The 22,012-nt window shown below is 45.5% G+C and overlaps 3 protein-coding genes across 5 annotated transcripts; 1 reads left to right on the plus strand and 2 right to left on the minus strand.

The window, feature by feature from the left end:
• Positions 1–50: 50 nt before the first annotated feature.
• On the minus strand, positions 51–12,119 carry p4ha1b (prolyl 4-hydroxylase, alpha polypeptide I b). Of its 3 annotated transcripts, XM_086122092.1 has the most exons (16): positions 11,864–12,119; positions 8,625–8,704; positions 8,450–8,546; positions 8,234–8,385; positions 8,020–8,157; positions 6,658–6,897; positions 6,196–6,419; positions 5,923–6,099; positions 4,677–4,747; positions 4,238–4,303; positions 3,038–3,137; positions 2,886–2,939; positions 2,730–2,795; positions 2,546–2,614; positions 1,788–1,884; positions 51–1,697 (listed from the first exon to the last, which is right to left on the minus strand). In XM_086122092.1, exons 1-16 carry the CDS (start codon positions 11,875–11,877, stop codon positions 1,627–1,629), a joined length of 1,716 nt encoding a protein of 571 aa, XP_085978218.1. In that variant the 5' UTR covers positions 11,878–12,119; the 3' UTR covers positions 51–1,626. The 3 variants fall into 3 exon arrangements, with proteins under 3 accessions (XP_085978218.1, XP_085978217.1, XP_085978214.1); XM_086122091.1 differs by lacking the exon at positions 4,677–4,747 and having other exon boundaries at positions 4,238–4,308; XM_086122088.1 differs by lacking the exon at positions 4,238–4,303 and having other exon boundaries at positions 11,864–12,117.
• A 1,726-nt stretch (positions 12,120–13,845) lies between these two features.
• Positions 13,846–17,815, plus strand: LOC147198885 (uncharacterized). The gene is made up of 4 exons (XM_086122742.1): positions 13,846–14,042; positions 14,385–14,574; positions 15,511–15,811; positions 16,623–17,815. The coding sequence occupies exons 1-4, from the start codon at positions 13,915–13,917 to the stop codon at positions 17,036–17,038; spliced, it is 1,035 nt and encodes a 344-aa protein (XP_085978868.1). The 5' UTR covers positions 13,846–13,914; the 3' UTR covers positions 17,039–17,815.
• ecd (ecdysoneless homolog (Drosophila)) lies at positions 17,153–21,849 on the minus strand. The gene is made up of 14 exons (XM_086122741.1): positions 21,739–21,849; positions 21,431–21,660; positions 21,241–21,358; positions 21,051–21,138; positions 20,692–20,870; positions 19,908–20,100; positions 19,702–19,830; positions 19,446–19,571; positions 19,278–19,363; positions 18,785–18,888; positions 18,401–18,644; positions 18,071–18,141; positions 17,783–18,000; positions 17,153–17,598 (listed from the first exon to the last, which is right to left on the minus strand). The coding sequence occupies exons 2-14, from the start codon at positions 21,633–21,635 to the stop codon at positions 17,383–17,385; spliced, it is 1,977 nt and encodes a 658-aa protein (XP_085978867.1). The 5' UTR covers positions 21,636–21,660; positions 21,739–21,849; the 3' UTR covers positions 17,153–17,382.
• Positions 21,850–22,012: the final 163 nt, after the last annotated feature.

A 22,012-nucleotide genomic window follows, 5' to 3' on the forward strand; every position in this document is an offset into this window, starting at 1 on the left:
GCGCGCGCTCTAGTATGCACGCGCACGTCAAGAAAAAGACATGAACAAACTTCATACAAACAACTTTTAATGTCTTACAAACTATAATTAATGAGGACTGCCATAACATCAACACAAAAAATGGTTTGGGTCGTATAAATAAAATGATTGTTTCCTCGCAAAACCCAATATTTAAAAAAAGGCTAACCACCGGGAGCGTGTTTGAATTGGACATCAAACGCTTGATTTTATGTTGGATGTGTGTTCAAGTGGCTATGTTCATCCATCTCCATTTTTCATCGACATGGGTGTGCCAGAAAAGTTCCAGGACTGGTATCACAAAGTTATACAGTGGACCTTCATGGGACCAGGACGGCACGCGAATTGCGAACATCGGATAATTGTCATTATAGCTGCATTGAAAAACATGAAAACCCCACTGTCAAAACTACCAATAATAAATCTCCACAAAAAAGGGACTTTGATCCAAAATTGAAAAAAAAAAATCCACGACGAGGTGAACCCCAGCTGCTGAACTATGCGGGGTTCCACTGGAATAGGGTGCCTTGAGACATGAGTTCAAATCGTTACATGACCACGCTTGTATCTCAAACCACCTTTCCCCACCCCAGCACCCCGAACAATGTCCTTGTACTGTATTAAAACACACAGTGGCAACACTTGCTCTTCACATAATCTGCAAACGGACAATGTGAGCTCAAAACAACTGGACCGAATCGATTGACCTTCCTTGTTATTCTGTGGGGGAGTTTGCAAACCAGTTTAGTGCGCTGCCGCCATTTAGCAGCGGTGGTCTGAAGTGGACTTTGTATCTCAGAAAAACAAAATTGTCGACATGCTGGTTGATTGTAGTTAACCTGTAGTTTGTTTGAAACACAAGTCCTAAAACCTTTCTGACACACATAATAGATAATCAACCATTCACACCTTTGGTCAATTTAGAATCTTCAATGCGTGTTTTTTTTAAATATATTTTTTTATCAGATGTGGAAAGAAGTACCTGGAGAAAACCCGAAAAATGCGCTCGAGAACATGAAAGCTCCACATCACAGATTCAAACCCAAAACCTCAGAACTGTGAGTCAAATGTGCTAACCACATCTTTCAACTGTGCTGATTAAGAGCTATTATTTTAAAACTGCTTTTCATCACTTCGACATCCATGACAAAAATCTATTCTTTTTTTCATGATGTCCCCACGACCTGAAGAGAAGAGCAACTTGCGCATAGCGCGCTGTGAGCTAGCGGCGCTCGCTTTGCAAATTGTCGTGCAATAAAATTGTGTAAACTCGCGAGAAGGTGTGTGAAGGAGTGAATGAGTCAGGCTTCTGAAGAATGCCAACTGACAGGAGTGGTGGAGGGGTGAAATGGGGTGGGGGTATAGGGGTTTCCTGCTACAGAAGGATAGCATAGCTGCAGGTCACAGTGTGGCAATCCGGGAGCTATCTATCGCAGCGACGCCGACGCCGTCCTGATTCCAAACAATCTCTTGAGCTGGGAAATAAAGGGAGTGTTGGAGCTTGGGGAATGTGTGCCATATGGACCCCCAAGCATCCATGTAGTGTCATCTGTGATCGGCAGCAGGGTGCTCTGGGCCGAGGAGGGGTGGGAGTTGTTTTTGCTTCAATCAATCAGTCTCATTTAGACCACATGGTCGCCGCCACTCTTGGCCTCGTTCATGAATCCATTTGTTTGATACTAAAGAGCGGGAGGGGAAAGAGGAAACAAACACATTTTTACTCGTATTCATTCACGCGGCTTTGTAGGAATTCACGTTGAGAAACTCACCCCATTTGTTGCCCACCAAAACAGGACAAGCAGCATGTCGCGTGCTGTAGTCGCCCTCCCCATTGGGAAAGAGATTGTACCAGAACACTGCAGAACCCTGGAGACAAAAAATAATAAAATAAAATAAAAACATTGGCCACAAACGACACACATAACTGATAATCGGGCCTAATTTGACCCTAGTCCACCCCATCGAATTTGGCTTTCTCAAACCAACCAATCAGAGGACAGAAAAATAATGACACTATCGTGGGCTGGCTCACTGGCCATTTTGGGGGCAAATGTGTCCCATTATTATTATTGATTAAGTGACATAGGCAAGTACCACTGATTCTAAATGTGAAGGCACTTGGCAGTTTTGCTTCACATGGCAACAGCGAGGCTAAAATCTGATTGGACCGATGAATCGAACATCTATGTCCCGTCACTGGAAGCAGTGCAGTCAAGATGATTTTAAACCTTCGCTTCTTCTTGTAATTTAGCTCATGTATTGATTCTTTGTTATAAAAGTGGACTGAATTGAATTGAAAGAAATGAACTGTTGGCTATAAATGAAAACAATACCGCGGAACAAATCTTACAATTTAGATCGCAACTGAAGCCCAGAGCTCCTGATATTATTAACACCAGCAAGCAGTCAAGGCCTTGCTGCCCTCTGACACTTCAATCTATTTATTCGATTTCACAAAAGGGTAAAACAATAACACACGCTTGCTTATGTGCGCTCGATATTCAGTCAGTCATACGGTAATGGTCACCTTTTGGGGTCGAATCGACGCTCCGACATCAGGGAATACTGTGGCGCCCCCTGCTGCAACATCACTCATCTACAACAAGAAGGGAAGACTCCAATTCAGTTCTCATTTTTTTTCTCCATCACTCCTCAGTTGTTCATAAAAAAATATATGATGCATGAGGCGGGGAATGAGAATCAAGACTCACGTAGAAGAGCCACGTTGCTATGCGGTTGCCCGTTCCGAGCTCTTTGAAGGCATCGGGCTCATCTTTCTGCGGCGAAAACAATGATCGGCAGGTTTAGATTCCCGGAGTTAAAACACATCCTGACGTCCAAGTGAATGCGTGCGTGTGTGGACATACCCTTCCGAAGTCAAAGTGAGGCTCGTACTGACCGCCAACACCATAGTTTGCAACCTGTGAAGTGAAATAGTGCATAAGCATTACTTTTTTTTTTTAATTTGGGAATTTCCACTGCTTAGTAGAAACTCTCCAAAAAAAAAAGCGAATGTTACCTGCAGCTCTTCTGCTGTATCCATTTCCAAGCCGGTGAGATCCTCGATCCTCTGGTTAATTTTTTCAATGACGGGATCTTCATAGCCTGTGAGCCAAGCGCTGGAACAGAGCAGGGCCGGTTGAGAAAGAAGAAGAATTCCCAGCATGGAAGCGATTGCGGGCAGCAGAAAACAAAATTAGGAACAAGCTAGCGGTGAGAGGTGTCATGCTGAAGGAAACGTAAAGCACAATCTAAAAGAAAAAAAATGGGGGCACAGAGAAGGAAGCTCAAGGGGGGGAAAAAAAGGCCCAAGATTCAGAATCTCCAATCAGCTCAGGGTTCGAGGTGGTGGGCGGGGGGGTTGATTTTTGTGAACTGCTCAGTGGAATTTTTGGTTCAGGGCTGAGGCAGGATGTCATCAATCGAAATAATTTCAAAACAAAGGCATTTGTATCTCCTCCATTAGTATTTGCGTCATACTTTGGAAGTCAACACGGGCCGACCAAAAGGTTCCCTCGTGCGTCTTGCACAGTCAAGAGCTCATCAAGAGGTCAGATTTACATTCCGCTCCGCATTCCTTGCGTGTGGAAATAAGACGGGCAAGTTGTGAAACTTTGCACTTGCACATCATTTCCACTCTTTTTTTTTTTTTTTTTTTAAATTGTCAAAATTGGCAGGCTGCTTTGAGTCATTTCCACAACTAAGAGATTTTTCATGTGGAAAAACAGTCACAAGAAATTGTGTCATGAGTCGAAAATCACTCCACATGATTTAGCTTTTTCAATAATGGACACGACGATATACAGGCAGCAAATTTATACCATGTTGAATTGCCTTTGCTTTCGCTATCTATTCATTTATGTCTCTCCAGCCTTTCGATTGCTGATATGGAGGCTGCGGAAGCGTAGCAGAACTGCAGCAGCTGTGACGAGCACATGAAAGAATGCAGCAGAGTAGAGATTCATTGAGCACAAGTACGACAGAGGAAATATTCATTCTGCGCTCGGCCTTGGATATTATCGCCGAAAAAAAAATAAAATAAAATAATCTCATTGGCCAAAACGATTGCAACTCTGCAATGCCACAAATAGGAGCAGCCTGAGAGGAGAGTTGTGACAATGTAATCGTTCCAGATAAGCGACAGTGACATGTTTCCCATTTGGAACCAAACTGCGAAGGGTCCGCAAGAAGAGTTTGCTTGACCCGTTCCCCCCCTTACCTCTTGGAGACTCTGTATTGGGCTGTAGTGAGCTTCCCAGTTTGGGGGTCATGCACCGTGGCTCGCCTTAACTACGGGTGTTCCCGCCGCAAGATGGATAGGAGGGGGGAGGGGGTGGGGGGACAGAAAGAGAAGCAAGACACCAGCGGACAGTCAGAGACGAGGAAGGAGGAAGGAGGGAGAGAAAGAGAAAAGCAGAAACAGTCACTAGATGTGTCAATGTTAACTGCTTAAAAAGAGAGCATGTTTCATGAGGTATGACTTGCAATTTCCACTGAACATCCATTTTGTCTCTGAAACAGCTCCAGGTGCATGAAAAAGCAACTATGTTAATATCAACTATAGCAGGGGGAGCGGGGAATGAGGGGAAGAGGAGGAATGCCGCTTCCTCCATTAGGACTCCCCCGTCTGGTTTGGGCAAACCCTGGATAAAACTTACCTTTTACTGATCCTGTACGACGCAGTCTCCAGCACTCCCGTGGTGGGGTTGGAGATGGTAGCCCTGCGCAGCTGTGAAGCCAGGCAGAGGGTTTACCACACACATGCGCATGTGTGTGTGTGTGTGTGTTTGTGTGTTTGTTTGACGAACTGTGCCCCGCTCTACCAGACACAGGAGAGATATACTTGAGCACAGGCTACTTTGCTTTGGGCCTGGTTTTAAAGGAGCCATGTTATGTAACTCTGGCTTTCTAATTGCGTGTACGCAAATACAGAAGTGCCTCGACAGGTTTTGAGTCACTTTCGTTGAAGGTTTTTAAACACACGTTTTGAAATAAGACAAAACACACAAGAGCAGGAGCAACGGATAACACCAAAATATTCGACAGAGTGTTACAGAGTACCAATGCCTCTGTGTTGAAAGTAAACAAATCCCCCCGCCCCCTTTACCCTCACCCCAACGTGGAAACTTAACATGTCACGATATACTGAGTATAAAAATCACACTCAAAGATGTGCATTTAAAAAGCACCTAGAGCCAATCATTTTTTGTAGGTGTAAAAAGCAGGATGAGAGTGGATGACATTCAATCATTTTCAACAACTGGGCCGTGCCGAAATACTTGCTGTTCTTTCAAATTGACATCATAGCAAACTAAGTAAGTGCTCCGCCATCTAGTGTTCAACAAAGGAATTACATTCAATACAAACAAGGGTGAGACCAAATAGCGTGGTTAACCGGACAAAAAGAGCAAAATCGTGGGACCGTGAATTTTTCGACCCACACACGAGCGGGGGTTACTGCGTTTCATTCTTGGGTGCACACCTTAGCCACTAGGTGGCAGTATAATACAAACATACAGACACAAACAAGGATGAGTTTCACGACTAAGTGACTCAACTAAGTGACTCAACTCAGTGACTTTTTTCCTCCCAAGGTTAATTGCAGTGGCATGCAAATCAAGGTGGGTGGCATCCCAAGCCAACCCCTCACCCCCTCGTTGACAAAAAATATTTCATTCGGCAGTAAAAGGTCTTTTGGTTTTAATTTGGGTCAATTCGCTTTTGAACTGTATACATGATTGCACAGGCCAGAATCTTCAGTTTCAAGTGTGACATTTCGATACAACCAAACCAGTTTTTCGAACTACAATAAAGTTGGATCCGATCCAATCCAAACCAGTATGCGGCATCAAAACACTGACAATAAAACCACCACACTTTCGAGACAAAGATGAGACGACTTACCCTCGGCTTTGCCAGCTCTTTGACCTTGGCAATTTCTTTGTCAGAGATGATGTTGAGGAAGCGGACTAAGTAGGGGCTGTCCCACTCATCCTGCTGCTTGACCGGTCCCAGCACATAGAAGGGGTTGCGATTGTTGTCATAGTAACGGCAGAACAGTCGGCTTTCCCTACGGGGAGTCTAGCGTGATGGAAAACAAACGCAACCGAGGAGTTCAGAACTAAAGATGTCCTTAGAAAACGACGATATTTTTTGTCATCCAAAAGCGCTGCTCACCATTTTGATGCCTTCCCCGCGACACAGCATTTCGTACTTCTTCCTCTCAGGCATCAGAGTGAAGTTTTTCCTGTCCTTCTTCTGCTTCTGCTTCTTGGTGACGGGTGTCTCTTTCTTCTCGGGCTCCTTCTCAGTGGCCGCGTCCTCTTTTTTCGCCTTTCTCTGCTTCTCCAGCTGGAACTCAAAGTACTTCACGTTGCCTTTGGCTCGCTGATGTTCTGGGTCTGAATGTTGTGGGCAAAAAAAAAAAAAGGAAACCAACTGCAACTGCTATCAAACAAAGACATCTTAAACTCTGCTATAATTATACTCTGCGATAAGAACCGAGGAGCATTTTTCTAAAATGAGGCCAACCATCTGGCGTCTGTGACTTTTTGGCGCAGAATATGATAGCATCCTGACAAACAAAAATCTAGTCTGCATCCATTTTTGTTCAACTGACATTTTGGTACAGGGACTAACCGAGTTCAAGGAGTCTCTTGGTGTACCCCAGGGCGCGCTCCAACTCCCCTTGCTGGTAGATGGCATAACTGAGATAGTCCAGCACGGTGACCTTATCCACAGTGGACTCTTCACCGTCGTCGAGCTGTTTCAGGGCCTGCGCCATCCACAGCTCCGTGTGGTAGTAGTCGACATCCGTGTAGGCAATCTTTCCCAGCTCGTGACAGTCCTCTGCCGTCATGAGAGTCTTGTGCTTCGCCCCTGATGTGCACACGGTGATATCAACATCAATATAAAAGAGGGACATACAGTATCGACAAAGAACATGATGTATTTGTATTACAGTCACCTCTTCGGTGTTTTAGTGCTTCGAAAAAGCTGTAAAAATATTGCTTTGTCACTATTTTGTAGCATCTTGTTGCCAAGGAATTATGGTGAGTTGAGGAGCTTCATTTATATTAAAGTAGCACTTTGTTTTTAAACCTTTTTAAGGTGGGCGTTATGTTTTGGTTTTTTTAGGCCGTTGCTGATTCCGATATTTGGCAGAATACAATTTCGGCAACCAAGTAATAAAAACATATAAATAAATACATAATACATAAGGACTAAAATAACATTTTGGGCGGCCCGGTAGTCGAGTGGTTAGCACGTCGACTTCACAGTGCAGAGGTACCAGGTTCGATTCCAGCTGCGGCCTCCCTGTGTGGAGTTTGCATGTTCTCCCCGTGCTTGCGTGGGTTTTCTCCGGGTCCTCCGGTTTCCTCCCACATTCCAAAAACATGCGTGGCAGGCTGATTGAACACTCCAAATTGTCCCTAGGTGTGGGTGTGAGCGCGAATGGTTGTTCGTTTCTGTGTGCCCTGCAATTGGCTGGCAACTGGTTCAGGGTGTCCCCCGCCTACTGCCCGAAGGCGGCTGGGATAGGCTCCAGCATCCCCCGCGACCCTAGTGAGGATAAAAGCGGTTCGGAAAATGAATGAATGAATAAAATAACATTTTTTCATCCCTTTGTTCATCAGCATTTGTTTCCTTTTACGATAGAGAGAAAGCAAAAATCGGCCGATTTTCCCCCCCCCCTGATATTTCTTGTGGGGAAGAAATGTTTGAATGCCTTTATTTTTGTCTTATGTTGTGTTGGTGTGTTTAAAAAAATCTGGAAAAATTACCCCAAAAATACCAAAAAAAAAGGCATTGGACAATTTTTGAAAATCTAAAAAAAGCTAATTTCAACTCATTAATTGGGCAGGCCCTAATTGAGAAGACCTATGAAGGGTTTTAAACTGTGGCGGGGGTAAAAAAAAAAAAGAAAAAAAAAAGCATAATATGTCTCTTTTATGCATGTCGTTTGCCCGCAATACGACTTCACCGATGTGGGTAACGTACCAGGTAGGTTTCCTGTGGAGATGGTGTTGGCATCCAGTTTGTATGTGTCTTGTAATCGGAGGAGAGCTTTGGCCGCGCCAGTCTGGTCGTCATCCGTCGGGAAGTACCGCCTCTGGATGGTCAGGTTGGAAATAAAACCTGATAGGACAGACGGGAAATGATCTTGCACATGAAAGCTAGCTAAGCAGTGAGATCAGTGTTTTTATTTACGAACCATCGGTGGTGTCGCTGAGGACGAGACTCTCCAGATCCCCCCACTCGGTGTTGAGCCTCTTCATCAGCTTAAAGGCATTGACCGGGTGCCCCAGGAAGCCCTCGGGGTCTTGTGTGGCCGTGGCCGACAAAGATTCCAGTTTATCTGCCCACCTGCCAAAGAACGCCAAGTTAGCTTCATGCCAAGACGCTGCGTCGGGGTCGTCGACACACTGACTTTTTGACCCGCTCCAATTTGTTCTCCTCAGCTTGGATGTAGTCCTTGAGGGATGTGACGAGGTCTTTCTCCGTGAACAACAGATCCGTCATTTGGCCTGTGGAACGTGGGTACGAAATCGACACGCGTCATTGTCGTGAGTGGCATGCGATGTTCGAAAAATGAGACCTTTTACCGATTGAGGTGAAAAAGTCGTGCGCTGACAGCGACGGCTGACAGCTCAGCAACAGGAAACACCAACATGGCAGCAGCTTCCTATGGCGAGATGGATTCAAATAAGACATGAACAAAAAGAATCATTCCGGCTGAGGTGTCATCGCTCCCAGCCGAGGGATTCTGCTCTTTCCAAGCTCCCACTAGAACACACGGCACATCTTCTGCAGTCTCCAAAACAAGCACATCATTATGTTATTGGTCATTGGACCAGGCAGGAAGGCCGGGAGTGCGTTTTTTCCCCCCCCGCATCAAGTGTGATACGATGTGTCTTTAAGAATCAGTTCCTCTCTGGGGCAGGTTGTGACGTGCTCAATTTTTCAAATTCCGGATAGATTTCGATGCAAAATGTTCACCGTGACATTCTGAAGGCCTCGGCCTCGCTGTTCCGGCAGGTGCGTCTACCGTGTGTGACGTGAAGAAACAAGTTGTGAATATTACTGTATTTTACCTCTCTCTGAATTTATGATGGATCGTAGGAACACAGTATATCTGAAATAAAACTACAAATGCGGAACAGCTATTTCTGACTTAAGGTTGTGGGGGCGGGGGTACATGAAATGCATATCGGTTCAAACAGGCCACCCGCTTCAACGGGTGTCTGCGGCAGGAATACAAAGAGAAACTATCTTCATTTTAGATGTCCAAACAGTTTGTGGCTCGCGTAGTTTTGTTCATGAAACGAGTTCAAATGGCTCTTTTTTGTTCCCGACCCCACTGTAATATGGATCAACACAGTGTTGACCAGACGCATAACGATTCGCCATTGTCAATATTGAACAGGTTTACAATTTTCAGTCCCAAGTAGATCGGAGAGAAAAAAAATCTCAAACGATAATCCTTATAGCCATGATTTTTTTTTAGAGACATTCGATAATTTGGCCTTTGGTGACTTTGATCGCATGGGAAACAAAACACAGAAGTTGAAGAAGGCCAACTGTCGGTGTACATGTACCCCATTTTTTAAAAATCAGTTGAAAAAAGAATTGAATGTTAAAAAAAAAAAAAAAAGCCTTGTATTCTGCAGCTGAGTGATCAAAGCTGTGTGACTCCGATTTTACTTTGGCCAAGCCTAAACAGGTAGCTGCTTCGAAGAAATCATAAAAGGCCAGGCATGTGGGGTGACTGCCAAATTTCCTGGAGGTGTGAAATTGAATGCCTGACTTGACTCTCAACATGTCGGGTCTGGGATTTCCTGCAGTTGACCACTTGGCCAATGGTAGCCAAGACTGACTGCATGTGACCCACTGCAAAATAAGCATAACCAACGATGAGGAAATGATCTCAACCAGTCACACCTTGCCACTGTTTGTGGAAAAGGGAAAACTGTAGTTAACAGCACATAATTTGGGATCAAAACACATAAATACAGACTTTGGAACTTGATGTAAGGACACTCTCAGAATACTCTGAAGATTATTCTGGAAAGCAAGACAAGATGCAGGTTCAAACAGGTTCTGCCAGATGGACATGCTGCCAGAGAAAATAAAACCTCATGTGGCTTTGCGATTTAGGTCAGCAGCGGGGCAAAAAATCAAAACAGAGCCGCATGCTTTTTATACCTCGAAGGAAACGCACGAAGCAATTTACAACCCGTTTCACCCGTTACCACCGCCGTGACAATAGTTTTGCGTTTTTTTTTTAGAAAAAGCCGTGGCAGAGGTTCAAACCCTAAACCTCAAAACTGTGAGGCAGACACGCGAACCACTGTAATGCACAATAAAGGGAGTGTATTTTGACTGACAATTGTGTACAAATTTGGTGACTATTCTTTCACGTGAGCAAGTAAGCGTGGTTGAGAATCGTCACATCATTTGGGAATAACGATTAGGAATGCGTTTTGATAACTGCCATTGCAAATACGAGAGAGAAGCTTGAGGACAAAAAGCAAGGAAACGTGAATCTCAAAATGATGTACTCGACAGACCAAACGTGAATTTGATTCACTTTCATCTATGTACTTGTATGTATGGTCATCATTCCGTTGTTCAACGTCTCGATCTTTGAATGTTAGCTCCAGAAAAACGAAACAAAGTTCCGATTTTGAGTCTTAGTTTTGTGGCCCCAGCAAGCGGAACGGGGTAATTTCTTATCTTATCTCTGCACTTGTAAAAGTATGCTACACTCTAGTTGGTCTTGACTTTGGAACTGATTCCGTCTTCCTTTGTTCTTGGTTTTCAATTTTCCTTGTTCGTTGGGCAGAGGGACAGCAACAGCATTGAATAATGACTAAAATCAATACATTTTTGGTGTGTTTTCATCATTGAAAAAAAAAGGCACGGTGGAGTACTTGTCTCATCAAATAATGAAATATTATTTCTCCAGATCTTCATGGACTTTGTGACTCTAAGCTAAAGCGAGTTTATTGAGAAGAAAAAAAGTTTTCATCATTGAAAAAAAAAAAGGCACGGTGGAGTACTTGTCTCATCAAATAATGAAATATTATTTCTCCAGATCTTCATGGACTTTGTGACTCTAAGCTAAAGCGAGTTTATTGAGAAGAAAAAAAGTGCCCCCCCCCCCAGCGTCTCTTTGGGCTAACCTCTCATTGAGAGTGAATGGAAGCGGACTGCCACGTCTTCGCCCCTCCCCGCCGGAGAGGCTGGGAGCCTTGTCGGATAAACATGATCGATTGCGAGTGTCACACTTCAACAAAAAAGCATTAAAACCAACGGTTGGCTTTGAAACTGACTACGTACTTTCAGTCCCCACGCCAGTTTTGCTTCCTTTGCGAGGAAGCCGTAATAAGACGAGCGTTAGCTTTTAGCATCAGCTAGCATTCGAGCTCAACATGAGACGAAGATATAAATGACTCGGCTACGTAACTTCAAATGGCAGTTTAAGACGTGCGTACTGACAAAGAAAATGCGTACCGACTTTCTGAATCGTGTTTAGAAAATCTAAAAGTAGCACACAATGTAGCACGAGAAATTCAATGACCGTCGCATTCCACGTTGTCAAGGTTACCACATTATGTATGCACTGACACGCCACAAAATCTTTGTCATTTACCTGCAATGGTTTTGTCTTTCAAAAGCACCTCGTGTATTTAAAAAAAAAAGTAGAACAAGTTTTAACACTTGCTAGCTAGCGTAACCTAGCTTAAAAGCACGTAGAGCTGCACAGTGAAAGTATGCAATTGGCATTGGTCAACAAACTAGTGTGACAGTCGTGTATATTCTCATCAGTGATAGTAGTTACCTGACAAAATGCATCGTGGGTGTAGAAAAAAAGTGTCCCAGTGTTCGGTAGGCTCGTTGATGAAGTGCGTAGGGAGATGGGGTAGGTCGAGCGTGGTGTCGGTGGTCCTCTCTGACGAAATGTCTCGACTCACTTGGACATCTACTGCTGCTTTTTGTGGCTGGACAAGCCAAGACCTAAAAGGACTACGTGCAGACTCTCACATGCTCCCCAGCCTCCTTAGTTTTTGCAAGGGGGGCGTCGTTACGAATTTTCAGGGGAGGTGTCATGCGGCGACAGATGAGTAGTACAGTACTACTTTGGGTTTTTGAAATAGTGGAGGAACTGCACCGTGCCACATGTTCCAAATTTGACTTGGATGTTTTTGCGTACTTTGCAACTCTATATTCTTTTTTGGGGTCGGGCGGGGGGCACCGTTTGGAAATACAGACTTCCTATTTCACCCACATTCCAGAAAATTCCCTGCAAAGTAAAACGTGTCTGGTGGGAGGGAATTCCTTCAAAGGTTCAACAGGGTGGAGTTAAGCGCGTGCGCGTCTGTGCGCACAAGAGAGACTAAACTGTGAGCGTGACTTTGCTGTCTATTTTGGATGCAATAAAACATAGCAGGACTGCCCCACCTAAACATTACAGTAATTTTGGTGAGTTATTCATTAGGCTATTCACAGAAGTCATTTTAGTTCAGTAGCACAGTGGATTTTGTGTTTTGTGGTTAACACCTTTGCCTCAATCACAGTCAAGAAGTTCTGGGTTTGAATCTCACCTCAGGTGCTTCTGTGTTGAGTGGCGTGCTTTTTTTCTCCAGGTACTTGCGGCTTCTTCGCACGGCCCAAAAACATGCATGGTGGCTTCATTAAAGATTCTGGGCTTACGTATGAATGGTTCTTTGTCTAATGAGCCACCGGTGCCTGGCTGGCGACCAGGCCAGGGTGTGCCCAGCCTCTCTCACAAAAATAAAAATGGCCAAACCTCATGTTTGGCCATGTCAGCCTTCCGTTCTTTGAAGACTTTAAGATGGGTGAATCTGAGTGTGAATGCATCTTATGCCATACGTGCTCTCAAAACAGTCGGGGCAAAAATCACCCAAAATTCTAAATTCTAAATTTGACCCGACTTTTTGGGTCAAATGAATAACTCACAAAAAAACACACCCAAAATCGGGGTGTTGTAATCAAAAAAGGTGTTTGTTTTGTACAAGACTACCCTAAAATTGTAGTAATTTTTTTGTACTTTTATTTCATTCTTTTTTTTTTCATTCTGTAATTTATTCATATTTGAGGTCAAATAAATAACCCCAAAAAGTGCATAATGCAACTTAATACCCTTAACTCATTCAGTACCAGCCAAGTCTGAAAAGACGTTTAAAAACGTCTTTCTGAGTGAATGAGTTAAGAAAAAACTGTTAATGCTCTATTGTGGACCCAATTTGGTTTACTTTTGGCGCAAGTGTCTTGAGAGTGTGCCCTGAGATGGACTGGCGACCACTGGGTGTACTGGGTGTAGCCTGTCTCTCTCCAAGTCAGCTGGGATAGGCTCTGGCTCAGCCACGACACGGATTCGGAGGGCAAGGGTTGGATGATTCAAAGGTTGGGTATCATGGTGCCCACCTCTGCACAGGAGTGGTTTTCTACCCTGTTTGCTTTACGTAGATCTTCCTCGGCATCCATTAGCAGGCGCAGGAAGGGGAGGGGCATGTGAATGTCACAAACGGGTGTCCGAAAGCCGAGAGAAACCACCATTTGTTTTACGCTCCCGCATAACTTGTACAACGGTGAAGTCAGAGGGGAAAAAAAAAATCTATAATGGCATTGAGCGAGCGAACAGATTTGCCTTCGCCTTATCTGTGTTTAAAAATGTGTCATTAAACACATACCAGACATAATCCATAGAGGGTCTCACTTTCTCTTTGCCATCACTTTAAAGCGGAAACTTAATGAATGGCTATTCACACGTGTTTATTTAATGAGGGGGGGGGGGACAAACAAAGCTGGACCAAAGTCCATCGGGACAATTCAAACGCACGAGTGACGAGGTGAAAGAAGCAGCAGACCATGTCACAAGGGAGGCACGTTCCGTCCCGTGAAAAGGCCTCATCCCAGCATTTCCTGGTGTATTTGTCATTTCCACTGTCAGCGTCTGCAAGTGAAATGAAATGCGACTTCAGGAGGGCCGCCAGATGGTGAGTCAAACTGCGTTTGTCTCATCTGATTGTTCCATCTTTTTGTGTGCCTCCCGTTTCGAATGGAATAAATAGGACGGTTAAACAACGCCTCGCTTTACATGCCACTAAATCCAAAATGGCTAACTCGGAGAAATGGAGCCTTCTCTTTGCCAGTTTGGGGCATTTCTATACATTCCCGAACTATTAACAGTACTTATACGTACATAGCAAGGGGTTCAATTATGAACCCTGTAGGGGACATCACAAAAAATTTGGACCTTGGAGTACAAAAACGGACTCCTATAGTCCTCCTTTTTCTGAAAGTGTACCAACCCTTCTCATATCTGCTGCGTTCGTTAGTGTGTGTTGCGGAAAATGGAGCAGTTGGCGATCCCTTTCCTCCAACCATGCCCTGAAGCCCCTGGTGCCCACCCTCTACGCGGCGCTCGTCTTCCTGCACGGCTCAGCCGACAAGCTCCGCTGGTTTGTAGCCGGCATCTTCCTCCCCCAGTACCACTACCCGTACGTGGCGGCCATCTGCTTTGGCCAGGTCGGTGACCGGCGCCGTCCTACAAAGTGTTTGTGCGAGGCGGTGTTAACGCGATACTGTACATGTTGATGGCGGCTGTTGAATGAGGGTGAATGATTTGCTGCCCCAATGGGCAAGGTTGGGCCCGCGTGTGTACGGGAATACTTCAAAGTCTTTGCATGCGAGTGAAAGGCCGACCAAGGTTTGATGCAAATGAGTGAGTTCTGTGAAGGACAATCACCGAACCTTGAGCCGTGAAGGCGGGTGAGAAGTAACTGTGGAAGGTATGTAGGCAAACAAACCATGCGGCATTCAGAAGCACGAATGCCGGCCTCAAGGTTGAAGTGTGAACAAGCATGAATACAAATGGTGGTGTGTCATTTTGGAGCGTGTTCGTCTGGCTCTTCATGAAGGAATGCTAAGAATTGATAATAAAGGGAAAATATTATACACATCATATCATGATGCATAACCAATTATTCATATTCTGTTTAATTATCTTATCGCTGTACATTTTGTGAAGTTCAATGTGTACTGTCGAGTGAGACTTTCCAAATGTTTGTTGCTGTACTCGGGTTTGTTAGCCGGTCGTTCGTTTCCATGAAACAGGACTTCGCTTGATTGAGAGTCTACATTTCGATCTGAGATATGTCGTAAATTACATTTCTGTTCCAAACTAAAGTTTCACGGCGACCTTGTAATGCGCTTCACACTCCCGCTGAGATTGTGATTGTTAAAGTTCAAACGTCAGTTTTCGACACGCCATCTGCCTGTTTCCCATATATGCTTTCGGTGCTCCATTAAACAGCCCATCTGTGCAGATCGATTGTGCTCCTTTAATTAAGCTAAAGGGAACCAAAACGTTCTCGGTGTGGTGCTGCGCAGAAATGAGCATGACCATGACACCTTTTTTTTCAGGATGACTTTGGAATTGGACTGTTTTTTTTTTCTTTCCAGGTCCTGGTGTCAGTGTTCTTCTTCAATCTCCTCCACGTCCTGGGGGTGGCGCCACTGAGGCGGTACAGTCGTCCACTGGCGGAGCGTCTCTTGGTGCCTTCCATCTGCAGCAGCGTCCACGCCGTGCTCGTCATGTGGGGCGAGGCCAGCAGCTCCTACGCGGGCCTCTTCCCGCTTGCCCTTCGGCCGCTGTCTCTCGTCACGGTGGGCCTGAGCTTTGCGCTAAAGGTGTCAGCGCCACCCTCTGGCCACACCTGTGTCCTTGTGGCCATTCTGACCGGGTCGTCTCTGGTCTTCACAGGTAATTTCATTGTCTCAACCGTACAGAAAACGAAGAAGATTTTAATGTTCTTAACATTTGAGTAAAGTATCCGACATTTGCTGTATTTAAGTATCAAAATGCATTTTCTGGTATTAACTCATTCACTCCCAAAGACGTTTTTAAACGTCTTTTCAGACTTGGTCCAGAATTGGCTGGTAGTGAATGAGTTAAATGGACTTAAGAGATCAAATTTGCTTTCCGGTGTGTAGATGCCACGTCAGTTTCTGCTGTCGTGCTAATGAAGCTCGTTTGATGGATAGCATGTGAAGGTGGTTTGTTTGTGTTGATTAACTTTGCCGAATACAGCCGCTTATGTAACGTGGGCTCATGACTGTGGACATGTTAGATGCATGGCGTTGATGTTTATCATCCTCTCCATTTTAAGCTTTGCGTATACATAATTCAAAATTCATTTTAAATCGATCAATTATTTATGGAATTTCACTTTTTGCAGCAGGCTGCGTCCGCCCTCAATGTTATCCTCATTCTAACCGCAAAAGGTTCTGGGTTCAAATCGAGGGGATTTTGCTTTCTCTGGGTACTCCCGTCCCACATTCAAAAACACAGATGTACGCTTAACTGAAGATGTGACATCCACGTTTGTCATAATTAATCGACAAGGTGGACTACTTTCTATCACAGTTATTTTCTGTGAAGCTACTTGCACTCAGTCAGGTGCTTAACTCATTCAGTACCAGCCAATTCTAGAACAAGTCTGAAAAGACGTTTAAAAACGTCTTTGGGAGTGAATGAGTTAATACAAGACGGGCTTTTTGGTTCCCTCTTGCAGCCTGGCGCGGTCTATCAGTCGTGGAGCCTCTTGAGTACATGTACGCGCCTCTGGCCGTCATCCTCCTCGGCCTCTCCCTGACTTGGCTGTCTAAAGTGTCCCAGGCTGAACGCCGCCGCCTGCCCGCCGGCGACCAGTCGTCCGCTTTGGACATCTACTACACTTTGCAGGTGAATCAATGCTGGCTGCTGGGCCTGCTGTGGACGCTGCATCCAGACGGCCCCCTGGTGGCGCTGAGCCGGGCCAGCTGGCGCAGCCTGCTCTTCCACGGTTACCTGTTGGCCATCCTGCTGCTGGGGATGCTCCTCGATTTTGCGGCGGTCATGTCGGCGCTGTGCATCTCGCCGCTGGCTGCGGCGCTGTTACATTCGGCCAGGGAACTGGCGCAGCCCTTCGCGCAGCTGCTCTGGCCTTAGACTGGCATGTTTTTCCAAGATTATTTAATATTTATTACATCGGTCAGTGAGGTTATTGTCTGACTCCTTACACGTCTTTGTACGACCACTATCACCGATTGAATGCCAAGGCACTTTTGTTGCAAAAATATTTATTGCGTCACTGCATACCAAATGTATCTACAGTAATTTCAACACATTCTTCAATGAAAAAGTCAACCTCTGAACGGTGTATTGATTCCTACTTGGATGCATTTCACATATTATCGAATCAATGAAGGTGTGGATCGAGAGAGGCTGAAAATCTTGATTCTTCTTTTCACGTTGAGAAAGGACAGTTTCCTCACTGAAGGACTCGCAGCCCGCTACGAGCGGTCCGAGTTTGGGGGGAGGTGTACCCCCAGACTCTGGAGTAGGTTGGAGGCGGGTCCGGCCAGCCCTTCCTGGCAGCTGAGGGATTCCACAAGGTTGGTGACCAGGTGGAGGTCCACGTCTAGAGGCCGGAGCTCCTCCGCATCCTCGGCCGATGCGGCTGAGCTCGGGAGGCCCTCTGTGGCATGCGCTTGGGCGGACGCAGACGTCTGCGGAGAGGACGAGAGGTTTTCATTTGCGTTGCTTTGCGCGGTTACCTCTGCAACTTTCTATCTACTTCTCTTTGGGTTTCTCATTTTACACACTTATATGTCTAATATAGCATCTGTACAATAAGGAGAGATGGGACCTTTGAAAAATACAGTCACTGTACCCATCCATCCTTGTTCTTACCGCCTGATTAAAGCTCTGCCCGATATGCGTGTTCATCAACTCCCGGTCCATCTGGTCCATGTATCCTTTAAGAGTATCCAAAGCTTCCATCCCATCCATCTCCGCATGACCTGAGGGGCCCTCTTCTATGTCTTCATCTTCCTCCTCCTCGTCCTCAACTCCATCCCATTCATCTTCACAAAGATCATCCGAATCGAGCGTTTCTTCCTCACTTGTGACTGGGGGGGAGAAAAAAAAAGAAGATTCAAGTAAAGTGAAGAGGACGTTTCAAAAAAAGCATCAACATACCCAGTATCCGTTCCATTTCTTTTATGAGGGTGGGCATGTCGTAGGCAAAAGGATTATTGCATGAATGGTTCCTGCAAGAAAAGACAATAAGAGAATATCTAATAGCATGCAATGAACTAATGTGAGAAGCTTTATTCAGTTAAATAACTGCTCCAAAATAACTGTGCAAGAACAAACAATTTTGAAAAAGTTCATGCAAAAGTTTTGAACTTAAAAGTACAACGAACTGTTCTTGGGCAGTTATACCTGGTGTACCACTAGAGGGAGCCCATCATTCACAAAGCTTCCAATCAGAGCTGACGGGGGGGGGGGGGGGGGGGGGGTCCTCACCATGGCAATTCGGCCCCCAAGTACGATGACTTGGCATTGAGGAACCGCGTCATCTTCTGGCTGACCCCCACCAGACTGTAACCGGCCTCCTCTTCTTCGTTTCTGTTCTCCGTCTCTGTGCTCCCGGCAGCTTCCGTCTCGGTAGGCTCAGGGCATTTGGCAGTTGTGGGCTTCGGTCCGTACCCGGACCTTTCCTCAAGCATGCGCTCCAAATCCTGGGCGGTGACATTCAACCAGTTGTCACCTAAAGATGACCATGAAGAAACATATTCTTGACATCCGAAGTAGAAGCCACTCGCTTGGTGGCCCCGCCCCAGCTGCGCCATAATAACGACAGCCAGACTGGCCATTGGCTGAGTGGACACCGTTTTGCGTTGCACTTACTGTCCTCTTGTGGGAGCTCTGCCTCTCGCTTCCTCAACTCCTCCACGTCGATGGGACCACAGGAACTCAGCAGTTGAAGAACCTCCTCCCCTGGAGACGTATCACTGCAAGACATGTCACTTCGAGATCAAATTTCGAGCTTTTCTAACACCTGACACTTTAGGTCAATTACAGGAGAAATATTTTTACATGTCGCGTAGCATGTGGATTGAGGGAGCGTTCTTGAGGCCAATCTTGAAACTGTCCGTAAAACTTTGCAGCGGGCCACCCGCATTTAGAAAAACAAAAGCTGTATAATTCATCATCGCCAATCTGTCAGCGGAACTCGTTTCTGATTTGGTCTTATTTAGGAAAATTCCCGAGGACAAGTAGTGGCTCAGTAAAGTTCAGTTATATTTAACTTTTGAGTTCGATACATTGGCATTTTGGGAACATGTATTAGAAAAAAACCCACACATATACACACACACACACACACATTAAAAGTTCTCACCAGGATTTTGAGGCGACCGACTGTTGAAAGAAGTTTTCCGCCGATGTCTTGAGCTGCCTGAAACGTGCCGAACCCTCCATCTCTTCCTGCGTTTTGAACACGAGAGCATCAATATCTTCACGGGCTGATCGCTGCGTCTGTGTAAGGCGTTCAAAAAGCCAGACCGACCCGGAAGTAACCGTTGCTCTTCAGACTTTGCAGGAAGCCTTTCCACTGAGGGTTGCAACTGACCGAGGAGTCGCCGTCCGAAAGTGGCAGCCTGCACTTGGCGCACAAGATCTCAAAGCCATGAGCCTGGGACGCAGAGACGGTAACGCGCACACACAGACACAAAAAACAGGCACAGTGGTTAACAGTTGTCGCCGGTAAAAATCAACGAGCCGTCATACAATATCCACGTGCTGTATTAACGATATTGTCTCACCAGCTTCATGCCAAGCTCGTGCGCTTTGTATCGGGGGTCCGAGCGCGCGGGCATGGTGAAGCCGCTCCGCCTGTCCGGAACAAACTGCTGCTGCAGCAGCTGAGCATACAAGCACCGAGTGAACGTCACCTGAAAGAAGACGCGGCATCTCGATGTCAACGGCCGGCAGGTACCGCTGTGAAATCACGTGGGGGTATTTGCGTTACCGAGGTTAAGACCCGCGTGTCAGGAGGAAAGTTCTTGAAATTGCGGCATGCCTGGAGGTCGACGGGGTCGCGCAGGTAAAAGGCGGACACGGCGGGGGCCACCAAGTCGGGCCGCTGCGCCAAAACCATAGCCACGCCCGCCGGTACGAAGCAGTGGGCACGGTGCTGGCTGGCTCCAATCTTCGCTGGATACCTACACATGAATAAATGGTAAATTTACAATATGAGCTGTCAATTAGTCCCCCCTCCTCCACCCTTTTCTCATCCAAGACAGTATAGGCATGATTATCTTGTGTTGTGGTGTGTGTTAAGTGATTTTGAGATTTAAATTCATGCGATTGTGTGCCTCGAGCGTTTTCCAAGCAGATCAGGGGAGGAGCTAAAATCCCTATTAACACACTCCGCACCACAGGATAATTGCTCAGCACAGACATCCAATAATCGGGCCTTTGACGGCTCAAATTCAGCCCGATTGTTGTATGTGTGTACTCCATTTATCGAGCTGATCCTTCTCTGATGCCTTTATTCATTATCTAAATGATCTCCAAACAACACAGCCAGCTGTGTCTCATTTTGGTGTCTCCTCTGTGAAGGACACAATCTGCTGCTCTTGTATACGAGCATGACGCTTGCGACAATCTAAGCACCTACATCGAGAGGAGCTAAAGTCACCTGACCTGCATGAATTGTTACTAATCCAATATATGTACACTTTTAGCCTGAGCAGATAAAACAAAATAACAGAGGTTGATTTAGAACAGACGAGACGTTTGTGTCCTCTCACCCATCCAGCCGCTTATCCAGGGCCGAAGTAATCTTGGGGCTTGCCCGACAAGTTTCTGGCTGTGCGGAGAGTAGCGCAAGAGCTTGCTGAACACTCGGTACCACATCCTTCGGGATCCCCGTCGGAATGGAACGCGAAGGGCAGGGCAGGAGATGCAACGCGCCACGGTAGATGAATATCTGACAAAAATAAAACAATGAGTGGAAATGTTATATGTTAGGCCGCTTTCGAATGTCGTCGTATCGCAACATTTTTACGAGTCAGAGCATGGGAATCATAGCCGTAAAGTATCTGCACTGGGGTATCTGCATGTGCATTATACCTATTGTTCTTGAATGCACCTCGTCCCAAACACTCACCCTGTTCTCACTGGTGTCCGGATCCAACCATTTAGGGAGATGATCTGCTGCTTCAATTAGAAGAAATTCACCATCGGTGTCCTCAACTCTGCCAGAAAATAAGTATAATAATTCAAAAAGATAAGTAGCTCACTTAAAACAGCACAGGAATAGGCTAAGAGGTAAAATGATAGAAAATGTGTTTCCCCACCGTGCAGCAAGTGCAGGAAAAGCCTCTGTAATTTGTTTCAGAAGGTAAACAATAAACCACTCATCCTCCACGTTGTCGCCGAACTGGGTGACACCACCGATATGAGCCGGAACACCCGCTAAATAGAACAGTGGAGTATATCATTAGCTTGCAGTGTGGACTCGAAGCCATGAGTGGATCACACTTCTACCTTTCTCAGGACAATACTTGATGTTAAAAGGCTCATTCTGCCAGATGTACTGCATGGACAGAGGCGCTATTTTTGCAAGGATCTCCTCCACAAGACGCGAGAGCTGTTCCTCGGTGTGTTGTACCGTAGAACCGGCCGTCTGCGTCAAAAAGAGTTTGTACTGGACTGCGTCCTCCTGTACCACTCTCCTCTGGAGAAAATCCATTGCTTGCTACAGTGTTATTGAATCCCTGTGGGGAAAAAGATGTTGAGGGTAATTAATGAGAGCGATGTGCAAATTTCACCATTCATACAATCGATGACCTTACCTTGACTTATTAACAAGATATTTAATGTAAATATTGTAATTAAAGTTGCTACTTTTATGAACACCACTATGACGCAATTTTCAGTCCCGATTATCATGCGTCCTACCCCTAAATACTCTCGACTCGCCAAATCGAAAAGAGACGTTCCTACACTATGACCAACATCACTTCATAGTTTGTTTACCTAAAAAATAATAATTATTTAAGATGATAATTATAATTTTAATTACAATTAACATTTCTAATGTATTTTAGGAACGTCAATTTCTTTTCC

This window comes from Hippocampus guttulatus, chromosome 10, assembly GCF_054856545.1.
Source record: "Hippocampus guttulatus isolate MCC_2025c chromosome 10, RoL_Hgut_1.0, whole genome shotgun sequence".
Lineage (NCBI taxonomy): Eukaryota > Metazoa > Chordata > Actinopteri > Syngnathiformes > Syngnathidae > Hippocampus > Hippocampus guttulatus.